The sequence below is a fragment of the Balaenoptera acutorostrata genome, chromosome 8 (assembly GCF_949987535.1).
Source record: "Balaenoptera acutorostrata chromosome 8, mBalAcu1.1, whole genome shotgun sequence".
Taxonomy (NCBI): Eukaryota; Metazoa; Chordata; class Mammalia; order Artiodactyla; family Balaenopteridae; genus Balaenoptera; species Balaenoptera acutorostrata.
This window is the reverse complement of record NC_080071.1, coordinates 11,867,900-11,892,073: the sequence shown is the minus strand read 5'-3', so window position 1 is coordinate 11,892,073 and position 24,174 is coordinate 11,867,900. Positions and strand designations below refer to the sequence as shown.

At 42.6% G+C, this 24,174-nt stretch overlaps 1 protein-coding gene across 2 annotated transcripts in view; it reads right to left on the bottom strand.

Annotated features, from left to right (window-relative positions):
* The window catches only part of KIF5C (kinesin family member 5C), a 179,420-nt gene that overhangs the window by 81,739 nt on the left and 73,507 nt on the right, over positions 1-24,174 (bottom strand). For both annotated transcript variants that reach the window (XM_007183036.2, XM_057551553.1), the window contains exons 4-8: positions 13,734-13,838; positions 8,096-8,144; positions 7,773-7,828; positions 7,002-7,089; positions 2,299-2,423 (exon numbers count right to left, since the gene is read on the bottom strand). In XM_007183036.2, coding sequence (XP_007183098.2) covers positions 2,299-2,423; positions 7,002-7,089; positions 7,773-7,828; positions 8,096-8,144; positions 13,734-13,838 — 423 coding nt within the window. The remainder of the gene's footprint in view (positions 1-2,298; positions 2,424-7,001; positions 7,090-7,772; positions 7,829-8,095; positions 8,145-13,733; positions 13,839-24,174) is intronic.

Below are 24,174 nucleotides of genomic sequence, written 5' to 3'. Positions count from 1 at the left end.
CTGCGAGACTGAACCACAGCCTCCAGGCCCAGGAAGCATTAAGAGAAAACACGGTCCCGGCCACAATGAATGGACTATTGGGAAAGTGTAGATTACAAGCTCCAACTTCAAGCAAAGGACAAGAAGTGGTAGGGACGGTTATCCGGACTCTCTGCTCCTTTCCTACTTATTCTCATATCAAGAAAAAAAAAAGGAACAATCATCCAAAAGGAAAAATACTCGACAAGGCATGTAAGGCAAGAAAATGTGTATTACACAGTGAATTTGTCTTTTTTCCTCTGCAGTTAGAGGGACCATGCACCATTCCTCCTCGGCTGTGTTATTACTGGTAATTTCCTATTTACAGCATTTGCTCTAGGTAGAAAGCAGTTCACAGATGCTAGAAAAAAGGGAACTCAACATGATTCATAGCTCTGCTGACTGGACAAACGACATGGCGGGGAGCAGCTGCGCTCTGAAGAAAGAAAGAAAAGCAGGGAAATGATTTTAAACTGTGCGAAGATGGATTTCAATTCTGTATAAAGGAGAAACTCCCAACGACAGAGATGAATGCATGTCCAAGGGGAGGTTTTTTCCAAAGAAAAATTCAAAGATTTCTCTGGAAATCATGTGTGGGTCCCCTGCTTACAGATGAAGAAATCACAGAGCTGCTGTGTCACAAGTATTAATAGTAACAGTCTATTCACAAGGTGTTGTTTAAGGTGCTTTCACACTTGAGCATCTTAGCTCCATGAAATACGCAAGACAAGTACAATCACCTTCCTTTTACAGACAAGAAAATTTTGAGCTCCAGGGATGTCAAATTGCCCACCCAAGGGAAGAACACCATTTAAGAAAGACAGGGCTAAGACCCAGAGCTCTGTTCTACTAGATCACACTGATACATTCATGCGGACACATCTAGGGCAAGGAAAACAGATGTTAGCACAGGAAATGACGTGCAGGACAACTTTAAAACGCCTCATAAATATCATAAGTAATAACCACTGACACTGTGCAGGCCTCCACTCTCAACTGCCTGCATTAAGCACTTTTCAGCTGCATTTAGGCCTTAAGTACTCATCTCTTTGCTCTAAAGGGAAAGGTGGCAAGCTTGGGAAGAGGGAAGGGGTCACTGGGAGCTTTGTCTGGACCGATACGACAGGTGTGGCAGCAGAGCAGATGCTAGTTGCTAATGGCCGGTCTAGAAGTGAGCAATGCTTCTCCCTACTCCCGTTCTGGTGGGCATCTGTTTAAAGTTACAAGCCGGGACCAGTTCGATTTTCGATTGCCAACTAGGAGGATACATGTGATCTGCTCAAGGCTGTACAAACGCGGACAGGAGGACAATCCAAGTAGCCATTACTCACACGGATGTTAGTGGCCATAACTTGGCGTCCAGCAACTCAGTGGCGGGAGCAGTAAGTGGGGATCAATGACACAGTTTGGGAGACTGACTGAGCTTCAGGGCCGGCCCTGATGCGGACAGTCAGCATGACATCAGAGATGAGGGAGGCCACGTGGTATCGTGCACAGAGACTTGCTCTGTGATGTCATCCGAGGTGGGCAGTGCCCCCAGCCGGGGTGTGGCAGCAGGACCCTCTGCTGGTGCTATGGAAGTGAGGCTGGGAGGGCAGAGGGGAGTTTCTGGGAAGCCTATTCGGCCTGGAGTATGGCCTCAGCCAGTGCCTGGGAGAGCATGGACAGGGTACAGATGCCAAAAGAAAACCCTCACAAAATCAGAGAAGGGTCAGGGCTTGTGGCTAAAACACCGGTTCCAGACCCCGTAGCCTGGAGGGAGTGAGGCTGCCCACACAGAACACGGTCAGTTCACGCCTCCTGCAGAGAGAAGCCGGGAAGGCAGGGAGAGCCCCACTTTCCAGATCTTCTATCAGCAAACAAACCTGCAGAGGCAGGCCTGCCACATTCCAGCGTCAAAGCCCCTTCCTGGCCTATTTGAATCTGTTAAAACACAGAGATCTTTCCTGTTCTCAGAAGTTCACGTCCCTCCAGCATTTGTGCCGCTGCCTTTGCCAGGCTAAGTTCACACCAACACTCGCCTCATGTCATCATCAGGGTCTATTAGGCATAAATCAAGGTTGGCATTCAAAACACCTCCTGTGACATGAATAGGGGACTTCAGGACCAGAAAAGAAAGAGCAGAGAAATGAAGGTTAAATTTAATAACATCTTAGCACAACATCAGAAACTTTAAAAGCTCTTTAAAACCAGGGAATAGAAAGACATAAAAATTATCCCATTGCACACTGAAGCAAATAACGGGGAAATTGTGGATAATACAAATAAAGAACCAATTACCTTTTCGCTCCCAGCCAAATCAACTAGATAAAGCTTCCCACTGAGTTTTTTTTCAGTCTCTACATTCTCTTGTTTAATATTAATCAGGAAGATACTGTGACTTCTAGAGCTGTGTTCATTCATGTCTGAAAAGGAAAACAGTTTACTGCTCTACAAAGAACATATAAATTTCGGTAGCAAGCATCTCAGTAAAAAACACAACAAATCATGCCTAATAGCTCCATTTTTTGTAAGTCCACTCAATTTAAAAAATTATCTGAGACCATTTCTACTGCAAAACAATGCTCATTCTAGAAATGAAAGATTTAAAATATTTTCACGTGGCAAAGAAATTAATCTAAAAATCGTGGTCAGTGGTTTAAGACAACAGTCTCGAGCTCTGCCTGAAGCCGCCATCCTCCAACACCCCAATCCAGCCTACCTCTCTCCTTGAAGAGCTCAAGTTTTCCTCCCCTGCCTCATTTTAAGTCCCTCAGCCTTTATCATTCTGACTAGTACCTGATGTATTCCATCTTTTTCATGTGTGTAAGCCTTGCCTTATCAGTGATATCATAAGCTTTCTTAAGGAAGAATTATGACTTTCTTAAGGAAGGAGTAAGACATACATTTCTTCTATAACCCATGCTAGGCACATAGAAGGTCTCAAAGATGAAATATGCTTCATTAGGACCAAGTACCAAAAATAAAAATCTTCTTGGACCCTTGTCTTTGCTCACCAGGCAGGCAGAGACCCCAGTGACTATTTTATTCAATCCCACTAGCAATTATTTCTCAAAACTATCTAACCAGATTATGTGGAAAAAAACCCTAAAAGATTCCACAAAAATGTTAGAACTAGTGAATTTGGCAAAGTTGCAGGATACAAATGCAATACATAAAAATCAGTTGCATTATATATAACAATAATGAACAATCCAAAAAGGAAATTAGGAAAACAATTCCATTTAAAATAAGAACAAAAAGAATAAGATACTTAGGAATAAACTTAACCAAGGAAGTGAAAGGCATACACTGAAAACTATAAAATGTTGCTAAAAGAAATTAAAGAATACACAAATAAATGGAAAGATAATCCTTGTTCTTGGATTAAAAGACTTAATATTGTTAAGATGTCCATACCACCAACAGATTCAATGCCATCTCTATCAAAATCACAATGACGTTTTTTGCAGAAATAGAAAAGTCCATCCTAAAATTCAGATGAATCTCAAGGGTCCCTGAATAGCCAAAACAATCCTTAAAAAGAGCAGAGTTGAAGGTCTCACACTTGCTGATTTCAAACCTTACTACAAAGCTATGGTAATCAAAACAGTGTGGTATTGTCAAAAAGGTAGACATATGGACCAATGAAATAGAGAGCCTAGAAATAAACCCTCACATAATATGGTCAAATAATTTTCAACAAGAGTGTCAAGAGTGACCATTCAATTGTGAAAGAACAGTCTCTTCACCAAACTGAAAACTGGATATCCACATGCAAAAATGAAGTTGGACTCTTCCTTTAAGTCGTATACAAAAGTTAACTCAAAAAGGATCAAAGACCTAAATGTAAAAACTAAAACTATAAAACCTTAGAAGAAAACATAGGGGAAAAGGTTCATGACACCAGATTTGGCAATGATTTCTTGGATATGACACCAAAAAACACAAGCAACAACAGCAACAAAAAAGATAAATTTAACTTCATCAAAATTAAAAACTTTTGTGTGTGAAAGGACACTATCAACAGTGAAAAGGCAACCCACAGAATAGAAAATATTTGTAAATCATATATCTGATAAGGGATTGAGATCCAGAATATATAAAGAACTCCTACAAATAAACAACAACAGCAAAAAGCCAAACAACCCAATTTTTAAAAAATGGGCCAAGGACTTGAATAGCACTTCTACAAAGAAGACGCACAAATGGCCAATAAGCATATGAAAAAATGCTAAACATCACTAATCATTAGGGAAATGCAAATCAAAACCTCAATGAGATAGCACTTCACACCCATTGGGATGATGATTAAAAAGAAAAAAAAACTCAGAAAATAAGAAGTGTTGGCAAGGATATGGAGAAATTAAAACTCTTGCACACTGTTGGTGGGAATATAAAATGGTGCACCTGCTATGGAAAACAGTATAGCCGTTCCTTAAAAAATAAAAAGGAGAATTACCATATGATCCAGCAATTCTACTTCTGGGTATTTACCCAAAAGAACTGAAAGCAGGAACTTGAACAGATATTTATAAATACCTCCATGTTCATAGCAACATCATTCACAATAGCCAAAAGCTAGAAGCAATACAATGTCTATCTGTGGATGAATGGAAAACAAAATGTGGTCTATGAGTACAATGGAACATTATTCAGCCTTAAAAAGGAAGGAAATTCTGACACATGTTACATGGATGAATCTTGAGAACATTATGCTGAGTGAAACAAGCACGTCACAAAAGGACTTGTATCATTCCACTTATATGAAGTACCTAGAGTTGTCAAGTTCACTGAGACAGGAAGTAGGATGGTGGTTACCAGGGGTTGGGAGGAGGGAGTATGGAGGGTTATTATTCAATGGATATGGAGTTTCACTTTGGGATAATTAAAAATTCTGGAAAAAATTCTGGAAATAGGAAGTGGTGATGGTTGCAAATATTGTGAATGTACTTAATGCCACTAAATTGTACACTTAAAAGTGGTAAAATGGTAAATTTTATGTTATGCATAATGTAACAAAATAAAAAAAAACACCTTACCAGAATGATAAGAAAAATAGTAATGTTCTGGACCAACAGTTCTGAACCAGGGGGCCAAGATGGACTCTCAGGTATGTCATGAATAATTCATAACTAACAATAACTTAAGAAACAGTGAAAAACTTCTTTACAAATGAGAGATGCTATTAGTATAAGAATATCAGTCTTACATTCTTTCCTATATGTGTATAAGCAGAAGAGAAAGAAGTAGAGTTTAACCTACACTGTATACAAGTCTAGGCTCACCTATGAAACTTGCCATGTATATGAATATCATCTGATACATTTGTGGGGGTAGGGAAACAGTTGAGAATTACAGTTCTGGATCAAAGGATCATAGCACCAGTCAACCAAGCAAAGCTTGAATCTCTTCTACACCATGCGGGGAACTCACTACCTCTCCAGGTAGCAGGCTTTACTTGGGGCAGCATTAAGGACTAGAGTTCTTCTTGTGATAGGTCAAAATCTGCCTCCATGTACCTTCAACAATCCTGGGTGGTCTACTCATTCAGATCAAACAAAGCAAGCTGACTCTCTTTCTTTTTTTTTTTTTTTTTTTTTTTTTTTTTTTTTTTTTTTTTTTTTTTTTACCGATGTCAAGGAGCTTTTTTCATGTTTTGTTTTTTTTCCAGGAGTTTCATGCTTAAGTCTTTTTTTTTTTTTTTTTTTTTTTTTTAAAGGTCTTTTATAGCTACTTTATTTATTTATTTCTTTATTTTTTGGCTGTGTTGGGTCTTCAGTTCGTGCGAGGGCTTTCTCTAGTTACGGCAAGTGGGGGCCACTCTTCATCGCGGTGCAGGGACCGCTCTTCATCGCGGTGCGCGGGCCTCTCACTATCGCGGCCCCTCCCGTTGCGGGGCCCAGGCTCCAGACGCGCAGGCTCAGTAGTTGTGGCTCACGGGCCCAGCTGCTCCGTGGCATGTGGGATCTTCCCAGACCAGGGCTCGAACCCGTGTCCCCTGCATTAGCAGGCAGATTCTCAACCACTGCGCCACCAGGGAAGCCCTGACTCTCTTTCTTAATGTCAGCACCTTGAAGATATTATGAAGAATATGTTAAGAAACACTGCATTGCCCATATGCCCTCCCCAGATATTTTTCTCTCTTCAAAGCTAGAAATCCTTCAGGGACTTCCCTGGTGGTCCAGTGGCTAAGACTCCGTGCTCCCAATGCAGGGGGCCTGGGTTCGATCCCTGGTCAGGGAACTAGATCCCGCGTGCCGCAACTAAGACCCGGCACAGCCAAATAAATAAATATTAAAAAAAAAAAAAAGTTAGAAATCCTTCATTCTTTCAAGTCCTCTTCACATGAACTCATTCTCATCTGTGCACATCTCATCTGAATAAGACAGATAGCCCCCATCTTTTCATGGAAACTCTGCTGCTCTAACACCAGGTGACCTGCTTCCCTGAGACGGACCGAGGAAGGCATCGCAAGGTAAACCAGCTGACCTGACTATGTTTGTTACCAACAAGGCATCAAAAAGTTTACAGTCAAGCTCCCGCTCCTCCATGTCTTTCTTTTCCTTGTTTACAAAGGGCAGAAATCTAACATGGTTTCTTTCCATGCGTATGACTGGCCTATAAAATCTGTTGGTTTGGATTTTTTTAAACAATAACATAGTTAAAATAAATGAACTTAGAAGCTTACTTTCTTCCCCCTTTAGTTGGTTGGTTGGTTGCTTACCCCAGTGTTCAGGCTCAGGCTGTTACCAGGCCCCAGTCAGTGAGTGTCACCCGACATTTCCAACAGGCCCCTGGACAGTAGGAGGCGCTGTTTCCCAGGACCTGCCCAGGCCCGCTGGTACTGCTTACACCCCTGTGTTTTTGAGTGCCAGTCACTGCTTTACAACCACCTTCCCCTGCATTATTCCATTTGGACCTCATTACCCCCACCCAACCTGGTTGGTAGGCAGATGTTTGTGTCCTAACTTAGAGGGGAGGAAACACCACCCAAGGCTTACTCGTTACAGCCACGTGGCGGTTTGCTTTGCCTTCATCTATCACGTCCATGACCTCCTCGGGGCTTGACACAAACCGCTCGGTGCACCCCTGCAAGACAGCCAGATCAGGTTGGTCATTGAAAAACTGAAAAGCAACAAGACTTTGAAACAGCTAAACATTTTCCCACTTCTCTTCTAGAGCTGCCAATCCAGAGAAAGGCTGCACTGTCGACCCAACAACTTTTCCTCCTCGCCTAGGGCTTGCAGTCTACATTAAAAAGAAGTCTGAGCAAACGCCAGGAAACCCAGAAGTAAACCATAAAATAAGTGTCAGATTTTAAGTACATGTCCACACTCATCAGCAGTGGAGACAGAAAATAAAGAAGGAAACCAATGACGGAAAAAGAAATGGATGAAATCTTGCTTTGCCTATCAATCTAGCCACCAACTTTAATTAGATACTGAAGTTGTAGACATAATGCTATGACAGGTTTCTCCCAAGTGCAAAGTATGAACAACTGTACTCAATACCAAAGCCTCTTTAAATGTGAATAATAAATGTTCAGTTCTCCAGTTCTTACCTCATGTGATTTGACATCTGTGATATACTTACATAGAAACAACTGAAGAAATTAAGTGTCAGTTTTTTTTAACCAGATGAATATTAAATATAAGGAACATGATTAAATATCTATATGCACTTTTTAGGTAATATTCTGGGCATCTTATGTAATAATTATGACAGTGACTGGAGAGAAATCAACTGCATCATCAATCAAGTTTTCCTCATACCTTTACATACGGGACTCTGTTTTTATCTTCATGAACAGCCAAGTTTGTCTTGGATACTACAGAGATGATAATGATGACATGCAAAGAAGAAAAAAAAAGTTAAAGACCCTGTATTGGAGAAAAAATAGAAATTGTTACAGAACATAGGTAAATCTAATCACTTTGCAATGACTCAAGTTAAAGCTTTGTCTGAGAATAAGCAGATAGCCTGAAGGCAATAGAACATCTCTATAAATTCCTTAAGCAGAAGTGCTGTAAATCATGCCAACCTTTCTGGACTTTAGTTACAGAACAAATAAAAGACAAGAATTCGGGTTACTCACCATCGAGTAAGTCCCTGATTTTGTCCAAGTAGATTTCAAAATAGGAAACCTGATTAAAAAAAAATTGATTTTGAAACAGAAATACCACCCTGTATTTCAAAAACATAATTATTAGAACTTGCAAAAGCTTTCTGTTATGCCACGAAGAGTAAGAAGAGGGCTACAAAGTGAAGATTCAGAGTCTCGAGGGCAGAGCTCCAGCCCACTCCCCTGGCCTCCTGCTTCCTGCTTGCCAGCTTGCTCTACAAGTCCCTGCTCAATGGGCCACTCTCCAGCCCCACATCAGAGTTCCCTTCACTTCCAGCCAGGTGTTATTTACATCCTGTGCTAGCCAGCCTTATAGGAGGACTCTACCTTTTCACCTTAGATGAGCACCAAGCAAAATTCTAGGTATGACAACGGCTAGAACAGAACACGTCCTTTGCACGTAACTGTCAAAAATCAGTAGACCTCACCTCAGGCATGACATCAACAGCCTCTTCAGACCAGGGAGGGAGCATGTTCCAAACATGCACATGAAGAAGGTGGGGAGGGGGACAAGGGCAGTTTGCTTGGAACTACAGCACAGTAACAGGGAGAGGGCTGGTGATAGTGGCCAGCTCTGGGGAGTCCAGGAAGGATCTGAACAAAATGCAATTTAATGAAACACACTAGACTGTGAGAGGGAAAGGACGCCTTCCAATTAGTTATTCTCAAACTTCAGTCCCAGCACTGCCTAGATCAGCATCTCCCATAGCGTCTGTTTAAATTGCCCTGAACCCTACTGCAACCCTCCTGAATCAGAATCTCCAAGAATAGGATTTAGGAATCCGTTTCTAAACTCCCCAGGTGATTCTTACCTTATCTCAGGCCGATATCTGAGAACAACTTTAACTGGATACGTGATCTTGGAGATTTAATTCACAAGTAACCGAGACCCTAGACCTCAATGCTCCCATCTGTCAAAGGAAGCCATTCGACGTGATGATATCAAAAATCCCCTCTAGGATTCTGTACTGTCTACACTTGCCTTCTGCAGACCAGATCAACTGTTCTCTCCCTCAAGTTCATGGGTTTTTTTTTTTTTGAAATCTAAAGAGGATTGAGCCAAAAAGGTGTTTTAAAAAGTTGAAAAGTAGTTGTAAAGCTGGGACGTAAGTCTACCTTTAAAATCTCACCCCTACATCCCAGCTCTGGACCAGTCCTGCCTCGAGGCAGGGGAAAGTGAACACTCCCTAACCCAGCACTAATCCCAACCCAGCTCAGCCCTGGTTCATTACCTTTTGTCCGTGTCTCAGCCTGGAACCTCCTGATGCCTCGTTTCTCTGAGATCTGGGGTCCTGGCTTCAAACCCTGGAATCTGTAACTGAGTATCCTCTGCCTAACAACCTCTGCCTGCTTGAATGTCTGTCAAACAGGCCTGTCACTGACCCTCTCTGTCATAGATACAACTACCTGATCTTTGAAAGACCTACTGCTCTGGAAACCTCTCCCTGTGGCTGGAATCCTAGGGTCTGCTTGGCCTCTAACCTTAGACATTTCTAACCCAGCCCTTCTGCAGCCCATTCAACCCTGGTTCCAACCCATTCTATGTATTTCAGAATTGTCTGGTCTTCATTAAGACTTTTCTGTTATCTTTGAGATCTTAAGCTTGTGCCCTTATTTCCACAGGTTACAGAGAAAATTAATGACATCCAAAGACCGGTTGTGAACTAGATATTAGGAAATCTGGCAATTAGAATCTTGTTCACATTTAATATAAGTAGAAAGGGAATTCTGATTTATTAGTTTCTTTTTACCATAGCACATAGTGGCTGCTTTGGGGTGGGGCGTTGAATTTTGTTATTTTTGTCACCTCAACTACTTTGTAAAACCAGATGGAAGAAAAATAAATAAGCATTGTTTGGCACTAGGAGAAAGCATGTTCAGAAATAATGTTTAAAACCTCTGTGAGACCGGTCAGAATGGCCATCATCAAAAAATCTACAAACAATAAATGCTGGAGAGGGTGTGGAGAAAAGGGAAGCCTCTTGCACTGTTGGTGGGAATGTAAATTGATACAGCCACTATGGAGAACAGTATGGAGGTTCCTTAAAAAACTAAAAATAGAGCCACCATATGACCCAGCAATCCCACTCTCGGGGCATATACCCTGAGAAAACCATAATTCAAAAAGAGTCATGTACCACAATGTTCATTGCAGCTCTATTTACAACAGCCAGGACATGGAAGCAACCTAAGTGTCCATCGACAGATGAATGGATAAAGAAGACGTGGCACATATATACAATGGAATATTACTCAGCCATAAAAAGAAACGAAATTGAGTTATTTGTAGTGAGGTGGATGGACCTAGAGTCTGTCATACAGAGTGAAGTAAGTCAGAAAGAGAAAAACAAATACCGTATGCTAACACATATATATGGAATCTTAAAAAAATATGGTCATGAAGAACCTAGGGGCAGGACAGGAATAAAGAGGCAGACGTAGAGAATGGACTTAAGAGCACGGCGGGGCGGGGGGAAGGGGAAGTTGGGATGAAGTGAGAGAGTAGCATTGACATATATACACTACCAAATGTAAAATAGATAGCTAGTGGGAAGCAGCCACATAGCACAGGGAGATCAGCTTGGTGCTTTGTGACCACCTAGAGGGGTGGGATAGGGAGGGTGGGAGGGAGATGCAAGAGGGAGGGGATATGGGGATATATGTATGCATATAGCTGATTCACTTTGTTATACAGTAGAAACTAACACAACACTGCAAAGCAATTATACTCCAATAAAGATGTAAAAATAAATAAAACCTCTGTGAGACTCACTTTAAGGAACAGATTTTCAATATTGCCTTAATCAAGCCTCTTTTTCTTGATTAAGCCTGTAACTACTCAGTTCAAAATAAGAAGCAGTCAATAACTAACTTGTCCATTTACAATTATTATTTGTGAAATAAGACAGCCTAACTACAAATGCAGGACAGGAACCTGGACTGTAAAATTCAGCCCTAGACGTGAGTGTTGTTCCTCCTCTCCTTCCCCTTCATGCTGGGGCTATTTTTATCTTAATAAGATTCTAATATGAGACCCTATTTTGACGGCAATAATTGGTTTAACATCTTACTCCAGGATTATCCCATAAGAACCCTATTGTAGTTTAAAGTATTTAAATGCAAACAGCCTTAAAGATGCACTAAGCTCCTAAATCTTGATCCCATCAAAGCAACAAGTGTCTGTATCCTCAGATATAAAAAACTCTAGCAAGGAGGAGAAGCTGGCTTCAGCCAACAAAAGGAGCTGTAAACAAAAAGATTTGCCGGATGTACTTTATAATTGGGCAAACAGTTTCTGACTTGTTTTTATATAATTTGGGGAAGGTACACTGCAGAAATAAGTAAAGGTGGAAATTTAATATAATGGAACAGGTACTGCATGTGGGGTTGGTCAGATCAAGAATCTAAATCTCAACTCTGGGGCTTCCCTGGTGGCGCAATGGTTAAGAATCTGCCTGCCAATGCAGGGGACACGGGTTCAAGCCCTGGTCTGGGAAGATCCCACATGCCACAGAGCAACTAAGCCCACGTGCCACAACTACTGAGCCTGCGCTCTAGAGCCCGCGAGCCACAACTACTGAAGCCCGTGAGCCACAACTACTGAAGCCCGTGCGCCTAGAGCCTGTGCTCCGCAACAAGAGAAGCCACTGCAGTGAGAAGCCCACGCACTGCAACGAAGAGCAGACCCACTCACCACAACTAGAGACAGCCCGCGTGCAGCAACAAAGACCCAACGCAGCCAAAAATAAATAAATTAAATCAATAAATTAAATCAATAAATCTCAACTCTGCCGAGGACTTGATATGTCACTCTGGCCATCTGGCTCTATATCTTTTTTTTTTTTTTTTTTTTTTTAATGCTATCCTTGTCTGCTTACATTCTTTTTATGTATGTATGTATGTATGTATGTATGGCTGTGTTGGGTCTTCGTTTCCGTGCGAGGGCTTTCTCTAGTTGTGGCAAGCGGGGGCCACTCTTCATCGCGGTGCGCGGGCCTCTCACTATCGCGGCCTCTCGTTGCCGAGCACAGGCTCCAGACGCGCAGGCTCAGTAATTGTGGCTCACGGGCCGAGTTGCTCCGCGGCATGTGGGATCCTCCTAGACCAGGGCTCGAACCCGTGTGCCCTGCACTGGCAGGCAGACTCCCAACCACTGCGCCACCAGGGAAGCCCCTGGCTCTATATCTTTGAACTTCGGTTTCTCACCTCTAAAATGATGGGCCTAGGCACTTGGGTCCCAGCCTTCAAGGATGATCAGCCTCTTGGTTGATCTGCTCACCTGCAAGTCTGCTAACTGCCCCTTTCTCCTCCACCCCCTTGTCAACCCCGTCCCCAGTCACTGTGGCGGGGACCCTACCAGCCACGTGCATCCTGGACACAGCTCATCGGAGCTGGGGGTGGGGGGTACCTACTGGAGGCTGGGCCAATGGGCCCCTCCCCAGGGGAATGAGGAAGTGGAAATAAGGGAATGTAGAGCAGGAGCTGCCATGCACCCTCTTTCCCACACACAGAAAAGAGAAGGTCTGGAGCAAGGGAAAGAAATTAAGCAAGAGGGTGGGGATTAAAGAAATTAAGAAACGTGGGGACTGTAATGGAGATGGAGTTTCTTTTGGGGGTAATGAAAATGTTCTGGAAGTAAATAGTGATCATGGTTGTACAATTTTGAAAATATACTAAAAACTATCAAACTGTACACTTTAAAAAGGTTAAATTTTTGGTATGTGAACTATATCGCAATTTTTTTTAAGTTAAAAAAAAAATAGGAAAAGCAGAGCCTGGATTTCTTACTTCTCCACAACTCCCCGCCCCCATGCCTGCTGTCAGATTCTGTATCTTATAACAACTTCCTCTATTTGCTTAAACAAGTAGCTTTCAGTCATTGCAAACAAAGGCGTTCCAATGAATATACCCCTTCTACCAAATGTTATGAATTCACAGCTATAGTTGAGAGTAGAAATCTCTCTTTCAATTCAAATTTAAGCCAGAACATAGGTTTGAAAAACAAAAACAAAAACAAAAACAAGGAGGAAAAGAATTCCCTTTCCTAACATTTCTCAGAATGCGCTCCTCAAAATACTAGTCTGTCATCCTCCAAGGAGGGTAAAGTATGTCCACAGTCAAATAAGATAGGAAATGTAATATAGTACATGTCCACTTTGCAGAACTGCATTACACATTAGCATATTTAAGCTTGGGGTAAATTTAACATTGTTCAACAAAGTGTTTTCCCAGTTAATTTGACCACATAAGCCTTTTCCGTGGTAGCCCACTTGAGTAATAATATGAGGGATTGTATTCCATGGAACACACTTTGGGAATTGCTGTCCTCATCCAATCATGGACACATGCCAGTCAGATCTACAGAAATCCACAGGGTAAAGGGTAGAATTCAGACAACTACCAAGATGATTCCATCCTAAAAAGGGCTTTTACTTTACCTCAGTATTTCCTCAGTATTAGCCTGAGTCATTAACTAATAAATATGGTTCTGCTGATCACAGGAATGTCATTTAAATTAGATAAAATCTTCTACGTGTACATAAAAGAGAAGAGCAAAGAAACACGATTTGGGGCTCAGTTTCTTCTCTTGGGACTCAATAATAGCACTCACCTTGATGTGGAACTCCAGGTTTTCATCCATGGAATAGATATGGTCAAAGATGTCGTGTGCGATCCTTGGGATGATGCCCATGAGTTGAGGGTCGTGTAGCTTCCCCTAGTGAGTGAAAAAGACAAACACAGTGAGCTAAAGAGCGCTGGGCGACATGTGAGAGAGAGAGAAGGGACCGAACCTGGGCTTCTTAAACAGGACTCCGTGGAACAGGGAGCACCACGCAGGACTGCCTGCTCCCTAGGAGATCTACCCGACCTGCCAACAGACCAACAGTTAGCGGGGTAACTCAACCAGGCAGGGGAGAGCATGTCCTGCCGGCCTTAAAGGCCCCCAACATCCCCTCCTGCTGTCACTGCGGGCAGCAGATCAGTGTGTATGTGGGTGAGCGTGTGGGTAGGAAGGAGGGAAGGAAGGACAGAAAGGGAGAAAGAATGAGGTTACATGTGTGACTGTAACATACTAAATGTGGGCTTTGTTTTGGAAATTTTACAAACTGACCAGAACCTACAAATCCAAGTTAATCTGCCTTAATGAAATCACCTTGAGAGCTGATAGATACAGTTTCATTCACATCATCATTGCTCAAAAATTTCTAAGAAACTTATTCTGGAAATACCTTCAGTAGCACTTTACACACCAATCAAGAAAATCCATTTTATCGATTTCTTTTAAAAATCTGTTAATTCCCAGCCCGAACTGTTCCAAATAATTTTTGACTGTTTCTAATACATAAATCTGCTTATAAAATATTCTCTTATTCTTTCCCTGCCTTTTTCCATTTCTATTCATTTTACCTAAGGTGTGGATGGATAGGTGAATGTTTCTGTTATTTGGACTATCACTAAATCCATTTTCAGGATCCAGAATTTGCCACCTCTGAAGGGTTTCAAAAAGAGACAGCAAAGGACCTGAAAGCAATTCCTAAAGAAGAGCTCTAGAAGTGTTTCAAGCAACAGGCTTAGCAAGGACCTCGGTGCACAACTCCTAGAGAGCCTTCTTCACGCCCACACCAAAGGAACACTTAAAAGTTCTATCACAGGTTAAACAACCCGTCAGCATACCAACACACGTCTAAAGTGATCGCCAGCAACTCTCTTCCCAGAGAATCACATGTGCCTTTCAGAAGTTCTAAAACTCTAGGAAGAAATGGAACTGGAAGCAAAGCCAGTCTGCTCTTTAGTTTTCCAGGGATGCTCAACAGCCTTTACAACTTTGACTCATACATCTTTGTTCAAAATCTGCCCAATACCTGCAAGATCTGCTTTGTTTTCCTCAATCAAGTCCTCTTTTTCTTTCAGAGGTTCACTGCCTGGTGCTTCTCTAACAAGATGACTTCCAAGACAACATTTGAGTTACCAAAAGCAAGAAGGTGCATGAACCCTGGCACTGACTACAGGCCACAAAGCACTTTCCATTATGAGTCTTCCTTCACGCACCTGATTCCCGACCTTCCACTCTGTTCAAAGCAAGAGAAAAGCCGAATTCAGACACATCTGGCCTCTGGCTCTTACTCGGAAAACAGGTACTCTCCTGGAATGCCTCATCTGCTAAGGACCCTAAATCATTTGATGTGTTTCTGTTGTTTTTTTAGTTTAACTGTACACTCCCTAAAGGCAGGGTGGCCAGGGCATATGTATTTCCTCCCACTGCTTATGATACTTGGTATAGTGTCTACTGCATAGAATTACTGTAGAATTTTAATTAAATAGTATATATAATGTGCTTAGTGACAATACATGTTATTATTCAGCTCATGATACATTCTCTCAAGCAGGTGCTGGGGTTTACTTGACTTTAAGAGTCTGAAAAACATGTTTCCACCCCAAACCATTAATATATATATCTAATGAAAACAAAACCAAATCACTGAGACTTCACTTCTCCTAGACCATCATAAAACATGTAACAAATCAAATATTGGACCCCACCTGCTCTGGACTATGGAACTTGCTGGCAGAAATGGTACCTACAGTGAAAACACAGTCAAATGTGACACCACTGGGCCAATCTGACTCAAGAGGGTCCAAAGAGTGCCCCCCACACTGCCACCCAGAGCTCTTTAATAATTCATCATAATCCTTTAGCTTCTCTTTTCAGTGGCCCACAGCCAAAGAAGAATGATCAATAATCCAAAAATCATTTATAGTTGACTCAAATCTGTTTCCCTAGATGCTTCCCCTTTCAACGGATTTATCTTCCAATTGATTCTGGGTGCATACAAGTATTGACATCCTTTGTTTGCCTTTGGCAGGGTAAGAACCAAGGCAGAACCAGGATGAGTCTGGACACTTCCTGTTTTGTTGCCCTGAAGACCCAACCCAAAAATCACATGAGAAGGAGCACACGTTCATTTGGAGAACACCTAATAATACCCCCATCCCCACAGTGACAGAGTGATGTCCAAGTCTACCGCAGGTTTAGGGGCTGGGATGCTTGCTCTAGCTCGTAAACCCAAGAGTGGTGAGGGCCTTTATGCTCAGTAAACTAAGGCTGCCAAAACAATCTGTGTGTGTGTGGTGTTAATGTACATGGTGTGTAGTGTGTGTGTGTGTGTGGTGTTCACATACATAGTGTGGGTGTGTGGTACATGTGGATGTGTGGTGTGTGGTGTGGATGTGTGTCATGTGGGTGTGTGTGCAGTGTTGATTTCTGTGTATGGAGTTTGGGTGTGGTGTGGCTGTGTGTTCGTGTAGTGTGTGTACCTGTGGTATGTGTGGTGTGTGCAGTGTGTGGGTGTGAGTGGCATGTGGATGCGTGTGCAGGGCTATTGATGGGTGGTGGGTGTGTGGCGTGGCGGGTGTGGGGTATGTGCGTGGTGAGGATGGATGTGTGTGATGTGTATGTGAGACAGAGAGGTGTTCTGTGGGAGGCATGCAGTCTTAGCCGGAGGTAACTCCTGGTGGAGACAGTATGTCTCTCACAAAAAGCAAAGTCACTTAAGGGCTTTGTTTCCTTGACTTGGAATGCACTCTTTGTTCCAGGCCTGGGGAATGTAAAAGAGATCAGCAAAGCTATCTCAGGCCAAGAGACCTCAGGGAAATGAGAGTCCTGGTTGTTCCTTATGGCTGGGGGCTGTGCGTGCCTAGTTAAGAGAAGTTAATATTCAAGGTCGTTGTAAACTTGCTGACATCCATGGTGGTGACTGAACTGAGACGATAAGCAACTTCATGGGTTCCTCTTCTGTCTATATAAGATTCAGTAGATTCTAAATAAAGTGCCTTGCAACCATCAGTTGTCTTGGTCCTTCTGACCCCATACTCGCGGTGCTATTCAGTCCCTTGCCCCTCTCCGTGGGGACCTGGAAGACCCTCTGCGGTGGCTGGACCGTCGCAAGTGGCGCCCACACAGGGACCTGACGGGTGAGGAAGTACAGAAAAAGAGGTAAGCAGATCCTTATGCGGAATATAGAAGATAAGTGGCCGCCACGAATATAATAAGTGAAACTGAAAGCATAAGGCAGATAGAGTCAGAAGTAAAATAAGATGGGACAAAAAGGCTCCAAGGAGCGAGAGTTGTTCGCCCAAGTGCTGCTGTCTATGTTAAAGGCATGGGGCATGAAGGTTATCTACCTCACAGATCTCTGAGTTCTTACAGCATGTATATGAGGTTTCTCCTTGGTTTCCTGAGGGAGGTTCTATAGATGCCGCTATATGGGAGAAAGTAGGGGAAGAGCTTCGCAATCATTATAAGGCCAATGGCCCAACTCAAGTTCCGATTATTACTTTTAGTTTATGGAATTTGATCAAGGAATGCTTGGAACCCCCCCATGATTCTGTACCCCGCCTTTCTGAAGGGGAATACATTAAGCCTGTATCTTCTGCTCCGCCGCTTGCGGAGGCTGCAATCAGCCCTCCTTTTTCAGAGGAGGATGTGACTTTTAATCTTGCTGAGGAAGCTGCACGACATGAAAGGAATAAATATCCTAATGATGATGTTTTATTAGCTCTGGTGGAAAAGTCTCTTAAAAAACTGAATGTGAGTAAGTCACATGATGCTGTCCCTTTGAGCCCGCTGCAGAGGGCTATTCAAGGGGCAATGCAAAGAGGAGAAGATCCTTTGTTTTGCTGCCCGGTTATTGAAAGACCAGATCCTAAGAATCCTCAGCAGGGTATTAGGGAACATCAGGCTATCCCTTTTAAAGTTGTGAAAGATCTGAAGGCAGCATGTGCCCAAGACAGGGCTACAGCCCCTTTTACAACAGCTCTGATTGATACTATAGCCGGGGAGGCTTTACCTCCCTCGGATTGGAAATCTATTGCACGAGCCTGCTTGAATGGGGGGGGATTACCTCATGTGGAAATCAGACTTTTTTGAGAGGGCTGCTAAGCAAGCCGAAAAGAACGCTGCTCACAATATCCCTATTGGTTATGACATGTTGGTAGGAGAAGGACAATATACGTCTTTGCAAGATCAGCTCACTTATCCAGCAATAGCCTATCCTCAAATTAATCGTTTAGCTCTACAAGCCTGGAGGAAATTGCCTTCCACTCAAAAAACAGAAGATATTTCAAAAATTAGACAAGGGCCCGATGAACCTTATGCAGATTTTGTGGATCGGCTGCTTCAGGCAGTGGGGCGCTTGATTGTGGATGGCCCTACAGGAACTATCATAGTGAGACAATTGGCTTTCTAAAATGCTAATAGTGCTTGCCAGGTGGCTATTAGACCTTGGGAAAAAAAAGGAACCTTAGAGGATTATATTCGCCTTTACTCAGATATTGGACCTGCTTATGTACAAGGAACTGCTATTGCTGCCGCACTTACAAAAGCTGGCATAGTCCAACCTACTAGAAAAAGGGGTCCATGTTTTAAATGTGGCAGACCTGGTCGTTTTGCCAAAGACTGTAGGGCTTCCCCCGGTGCCAAGGCTGGCCTAGGGGTGGAGGCGCCTACAGGACCCAGGGCACCTGGTTTGTGTCCTCGATGTCAGAGAGGAAAACACTGGGCTAAGGAATGTCGATCTCAGACCCATAGAGATGGAACTCCTCTGTCGGGAAACTTCTTGCGGGGCCCTCCCTGGCCCCGCCAAACAATAGGGGCAGTGACCATCTGCCCTCCACAGAGTGTCCCCAAGAGTCTAGGAAACCTGTCTATTTGTCCTCCTCAGACTATACCCAAGAGTTTTATGAAGCAAAATCTCGGCCCGGTATCTCCTCCCTGTTCCGACCTCAGTGCCTCCTCCAGATATGTATTAACACCTGGAATAGAGCCTCAAGCTTTATCTACAGGAGTTTTTGGGCCTTTACCTCCGGGGACAGCTGGCCTTATTTTAGGCCGGAGTAGTGTTTCTATGAAAGGATTAACTATCCTGCCAGGAATTGTAGATGCTGATTATGAGGGAGAAATTAAAATTATGGCTTACACATTGAAAAAAAATTATTACTATTAACTCAGGTGATAAGATTGCTCAACTTATTCTGTTTCCATATGTGCCTGAGGGAAACATATTACAACATCAGAAGAGGGGAACTAAAGCTTTTGGCTCCTCTAATGCAACTTATTGGGTTCAAAAAATAGAAAGGCAACGCCCACAGATGCAATTGATGATTAATGGTAAATGGTTTTTGGGGCTCTTAGATACTGGAGCTGACGTGTCAGTTATGACCCAAATTCATTGGCCAAAACAATGGCCTGTTCATTCATCCATTTCGGAGCTACAAGGAATAGGACAAACAACTGCCCCTCTGCAAAGTGCTCAATTATTAAAATGGCAGGATTCAGAAGGGCATATGGGTTATTTTCAACCTTACATTGTTCCTGGATTGCCCATTAACTTATGGGGCCATGATATACTTAAAGATATGGGAATGTTATTGTATAGCCTTAACCCTACTGTGACTAATATGTTATTGAACCAAGGTTTTTTTCCTAATGGAGGCTTAGACATTAACCAACAGGGAATTGTTGAACCTGTTGTTCCAAGGACTTTCACTAATAGACAGGGACTGGGTTTTTCTTAGGGGCCTTGGAGTCTCCTCCACTCACTGTTGATCCCATAACATGGTTGAGTGATTCACCTGTGTGGGTGGACCAATGGCCCCTGACTCAGGAGAAGTTATTAGCTGCTCGTCAATTGGTCAATGAGCAACTATCATTTGGACATTTAGAACCTTCTATTAGTTCTTGGAACACTCCAATATTCGTTATACAAAAAAAGTCAGGAAAATATCGACTATTACAAGATTTAAGGGCTGTCAATCAAACTATGTTAATTATGGAAGCATTACAACCAGGTCTTCCTTCTCCTTCGGCCATTCCTTATACTTTTCATATTATTGTTATAGATTTAAAGGATTGTTTTTTTTTTTTACTATTCCCTTACATCCTGAAGATAAAAAGCGTTTTGCAGTTAGTGTGCCTGCTGTTAACTTTCGAGAGCCTATGCAACGATATCAGTGGAGGGTGTTGCCTCAAGGTATGGCTAATATCCTACTCTATGTCAGAAATATGTTGCTCAGGCATTGCAACCTGTCCGTCTTCAGTTTCCTTCTTTATATTTAATTCATTACATGAATGATATATTATTAGCTCATTCTAATGTCACTATGTTACAGCATGCTTTTGAACAACTACAAAAATCACTTCAAACTTTTGGCCTAGTAATAGCAGATGATAAGATTCAAAAAACATCCCCTTTTGCTTATCTGGGAAAATTTATCAATGCCACACAAATTATTCCACAGAAAATTGAGATACGTACTGACCAGTTACATACATTAAATGATGTTCAAAAACTCTTAGGAGACATTAATTGGTTGAGACCTTCTTTAAAATTAACTACTGCCCAATTACAACCTTTGTTTGATATTTTAAAAGGCGATTCTAACCCTTTATCTCCACGTACACTGACTTCTCAGGGAGCCAAGGCCTTACAATTGGTCAATGCTGCTATACAGCAAGCGCAATTAACCCATATACATTTAGATTTGCCTGTAAAATTAATCATTTGTCCTACTCCACATGTCCCTATGGGAGTTTTGTGGCAACCTGTGGGGATTCTTGAATGGCTTCATATGAAAGTAACTCCTTCTAAAGTTATTACTCCTTATTATGAATTAACTGCTTCTTTAGTGCAGATGGGAAGAACTCGATGTATGCAGCTTTTTGGCTATGACCCTACACACATAATTTTGCCTTATAATTCAGAACATTTCACTTGGTTATTGCAGCACAGCAATGTATGGGGATTAGCCTTTTGTGGGTATTCTGGCCCTATAGATAACCATTATCCTGCTGATAAATTAATACAATTTAGTCTCACTACTCCTTACATTTTTCCCACAATCATTAAACGTTTCCCTCTACCAAATGCCTTTACTGTTTTTACAGATGGATCATCTAACGGCATTACAGCTATAATCACAGATACTGGCATCCAAATTAAAGAACGTACTAACCTACGCTCTGCTCAGCGAGTTGAATTACATGCCATTATTATGGCCTTTCAAAAATTTCCCACGGTATCTTTTAATCTATATTCTGATAGTTGTTATTTAGTTGAGGTCCTAGTAGCTTTGGAAACTGCCACACTTGGCCATACTAATGATGATCAATTATTTCATACCTTTATGACTCTACAGCATTTAATTCGTACACATCAAGGTCCCGTCGCAGTGCTTCATATCAGAGCACATTCTTCCCTGCCTGGACCATTGACTTTTGGTAACACTTTGGCAGATTCTCTCACTAAATCTTTAGCAGGTGTTGTGACCCAGCCTGCTACTGTGCAACACGCTCAAAATTCTCATTCTTTACATCATCAATCTTCAGCCATGTTACAAAAACAATTTGCCGTTTCTCGAGAGGCCGCTAGACAAATTGTTAAACGATGTTCCCAATGGGCTCCACATCTCCCAGTTCCTCATCCTGGGAGTCAATCCTCGCGGTCTTCGCCCTGCTCATATATGGCAAATGGATGTTACTCATGTTTCTTCCTTTGGAAAGCTTCAGTTTGTTCATGTAACTATTGACACTTATTCTGGCTTCCTTTGTGCTACTGCCCAGACTGGAGAAGCCACAAAGCATGTTATTACCCACTTATTTCATTGTTTTGCCTTCATGGGAATTCCCCAAATACTTAAAACGGATAATGCCCCTGGCTATACTAGTACTTCTTTTGCTTCTTTCTGTGCTACTTTCGGCATTACTCACCTTACTGGTATTCCTTACAATCCTCAAGGACAAGGCATTGTTGAACGTGCGAATCTAGCTCTAAAGCTCACTCTTTCTAAAATACAAAAGGGGGAATATGCTAAGACACCCCATGCCTTATTGAATCATGCCTTGTTTATTTTAAATTTTTTGACAGTTGATCGAGCAGGTAACACAGCTTTTGAACGTCTGATGGCCGCTTTCACAGCTCAAGGAGCTTCGGCACAGGTGCTGTGGAAGGACCTTCTGACAAATATATGGAATGGACCTGATCCAGTTTTAATCTGGGGTTGAGGTCATGTTTGTGTTTTTCCTAGAAGTGCTGATTCCCCTCGGTGGCTTCCTGAAAGTCTCGTTAGACAGGTAGATGGCAAGAAAGACCCCGCAGCTGATTCGGAGGATGCGGTGCCTCTCGCTGAATGTGAAGACTACTTCAGGGATGGATCCCAAGAGAAGAGGTCGGAAAAGGAGGCATCCAGCACGAAGCACTCGGCAAAGTGATCCTCCGACTTGGGGTCAATTGAAGAAGTTGGTGGCTCAAGTTCAGGAATTAGTGACTGCTCAAAGGACTTCTTTTACCCCTATGACAATGTTTTTGGCTATGTTGGCTGCTTTATCTGCCACTGCAGCCACGGCCGGGATTGCTCTATCCAAAAGTGTGAATAAAGCCCACTTTGTCAACCAGTTATCTAAAAGTACCAGTGTGGCTTTGGCTCTTCAAAGTCATATGGATTCCCAATTAAAAACTGAACTTGATGAATTAAAAGATGTGGTCTTAAGTCTGGGAGATCAAATTAATGTTCTAAAGATTAGAATGAAATTGAATTGTCATGCTAAATATTCTTGGATCTGTGTAACGGCGCATAAGTACAATGAATCTGACTGGGATAGGGAAAGAATCAAAATGCATATTCTTAGTGTATGGTCTGACAGCAAAATTAGTTTAGATATACGTAAATTAAATGCAGAAATTCAAGCTATACAAGAATCGCACCTAGATGAAAGTGATCCAACAGAAATTATAAAAAGGGTTGGTTAGTCAACTACATTGGCTCAATCCCCAAAACTGGATTCAGGGTGGCTTATCTCTAGCCATTATGTATTTTCTTATGTTGGCAATTATCCCATGCTTTGTAAAATTTGTTCTGCACCGATATGTTCGTCTCAGTACTGAGCTCCATGGTTTGCGTTTACAACAACATGCTTTAAAAAAGAAAAAAGGGGGACCTGTGGGAGGCATGCAGTCTTAGCCGAAGGTAACTCCTGGTGGAGACAGTATGTCTCTCACAAAAAGCAGAGTCACTTAAGGGCTTTGTTTCCTTGACTTGGAATGCACTCTTTGTTCCAGGCCTGGGGAATGTAAAAGAGATCAGTAAAGCTATCTCAGGCCAGGAGACCTCAGGGAACTGAGAGTCTTGGTTGTTCCTTATGGCTGGGGGCTGTGCGTGCCTAGTTAAGAGAAGTTAATGTTCAAGGTCGTTGTAAACTTGCTGACGTCCATGGTGGTGACTGAACTGGGACGATAAGCAACTTCATGGGTTCCTCTTCTGTCTATATAAGATTCAGTAGATTCTAAATAAAGTGCCTTGCAACCATCAGTTGTCTTGGTCCTTCTGACCCCATACTTGCGGTGCTATTCAGTCCCTTGCCCCTCTCCGTGGGGACCTGGAAGACCCTCTGCTGGACCATCGCAGTGTTCCATAAAGGTCTTCACTGCATCTATGTTGACTGCTTTGCAAATGAAACGCACATGTACACATACAATAAACAGTCACCTCAGGCAGTAAAAGGTGGTCAGGAGGCAAAGAGCTATAGAAACTCAGAGAACAGAAAAGTCCCTTCCAGCTGGGGTGATACGGATGGCTTCCTTGAGAGACACCAAATCCTGAGGGATGAGTAAGATTAAGGATGGACAAAGAGGATGTGGGCAGAGGAGAGGAGATGGGAGCAACAGAACAAAGGGCGGAACTGAGAGAACAACGACAAGTTCAGTGGGCTGGAGGATCAGGGATGGACTCGAGTGGAATGTCCCGCTCCGTCATCTCGTTTCTCCCAGAAAGCAAAAAGAAGAGACATTTTAATGCTTGCATCTGTATAATCCTCTTCAAAAACTTTTCCCACTTCTGAAGGTGGCCTTCTCGGAGCACATGTGAAAGCAGAAACCAGACCCAGGCCACTGGCCACGGAACAAGACTCCCTTTGTTCCAGCCCCCGTGGCCTCCTCAGCCTCCCAAGCAGGACAGAGTTTCCTGAAACACTTAAGATGGGAGAGCAGGGGGCCTGTCAG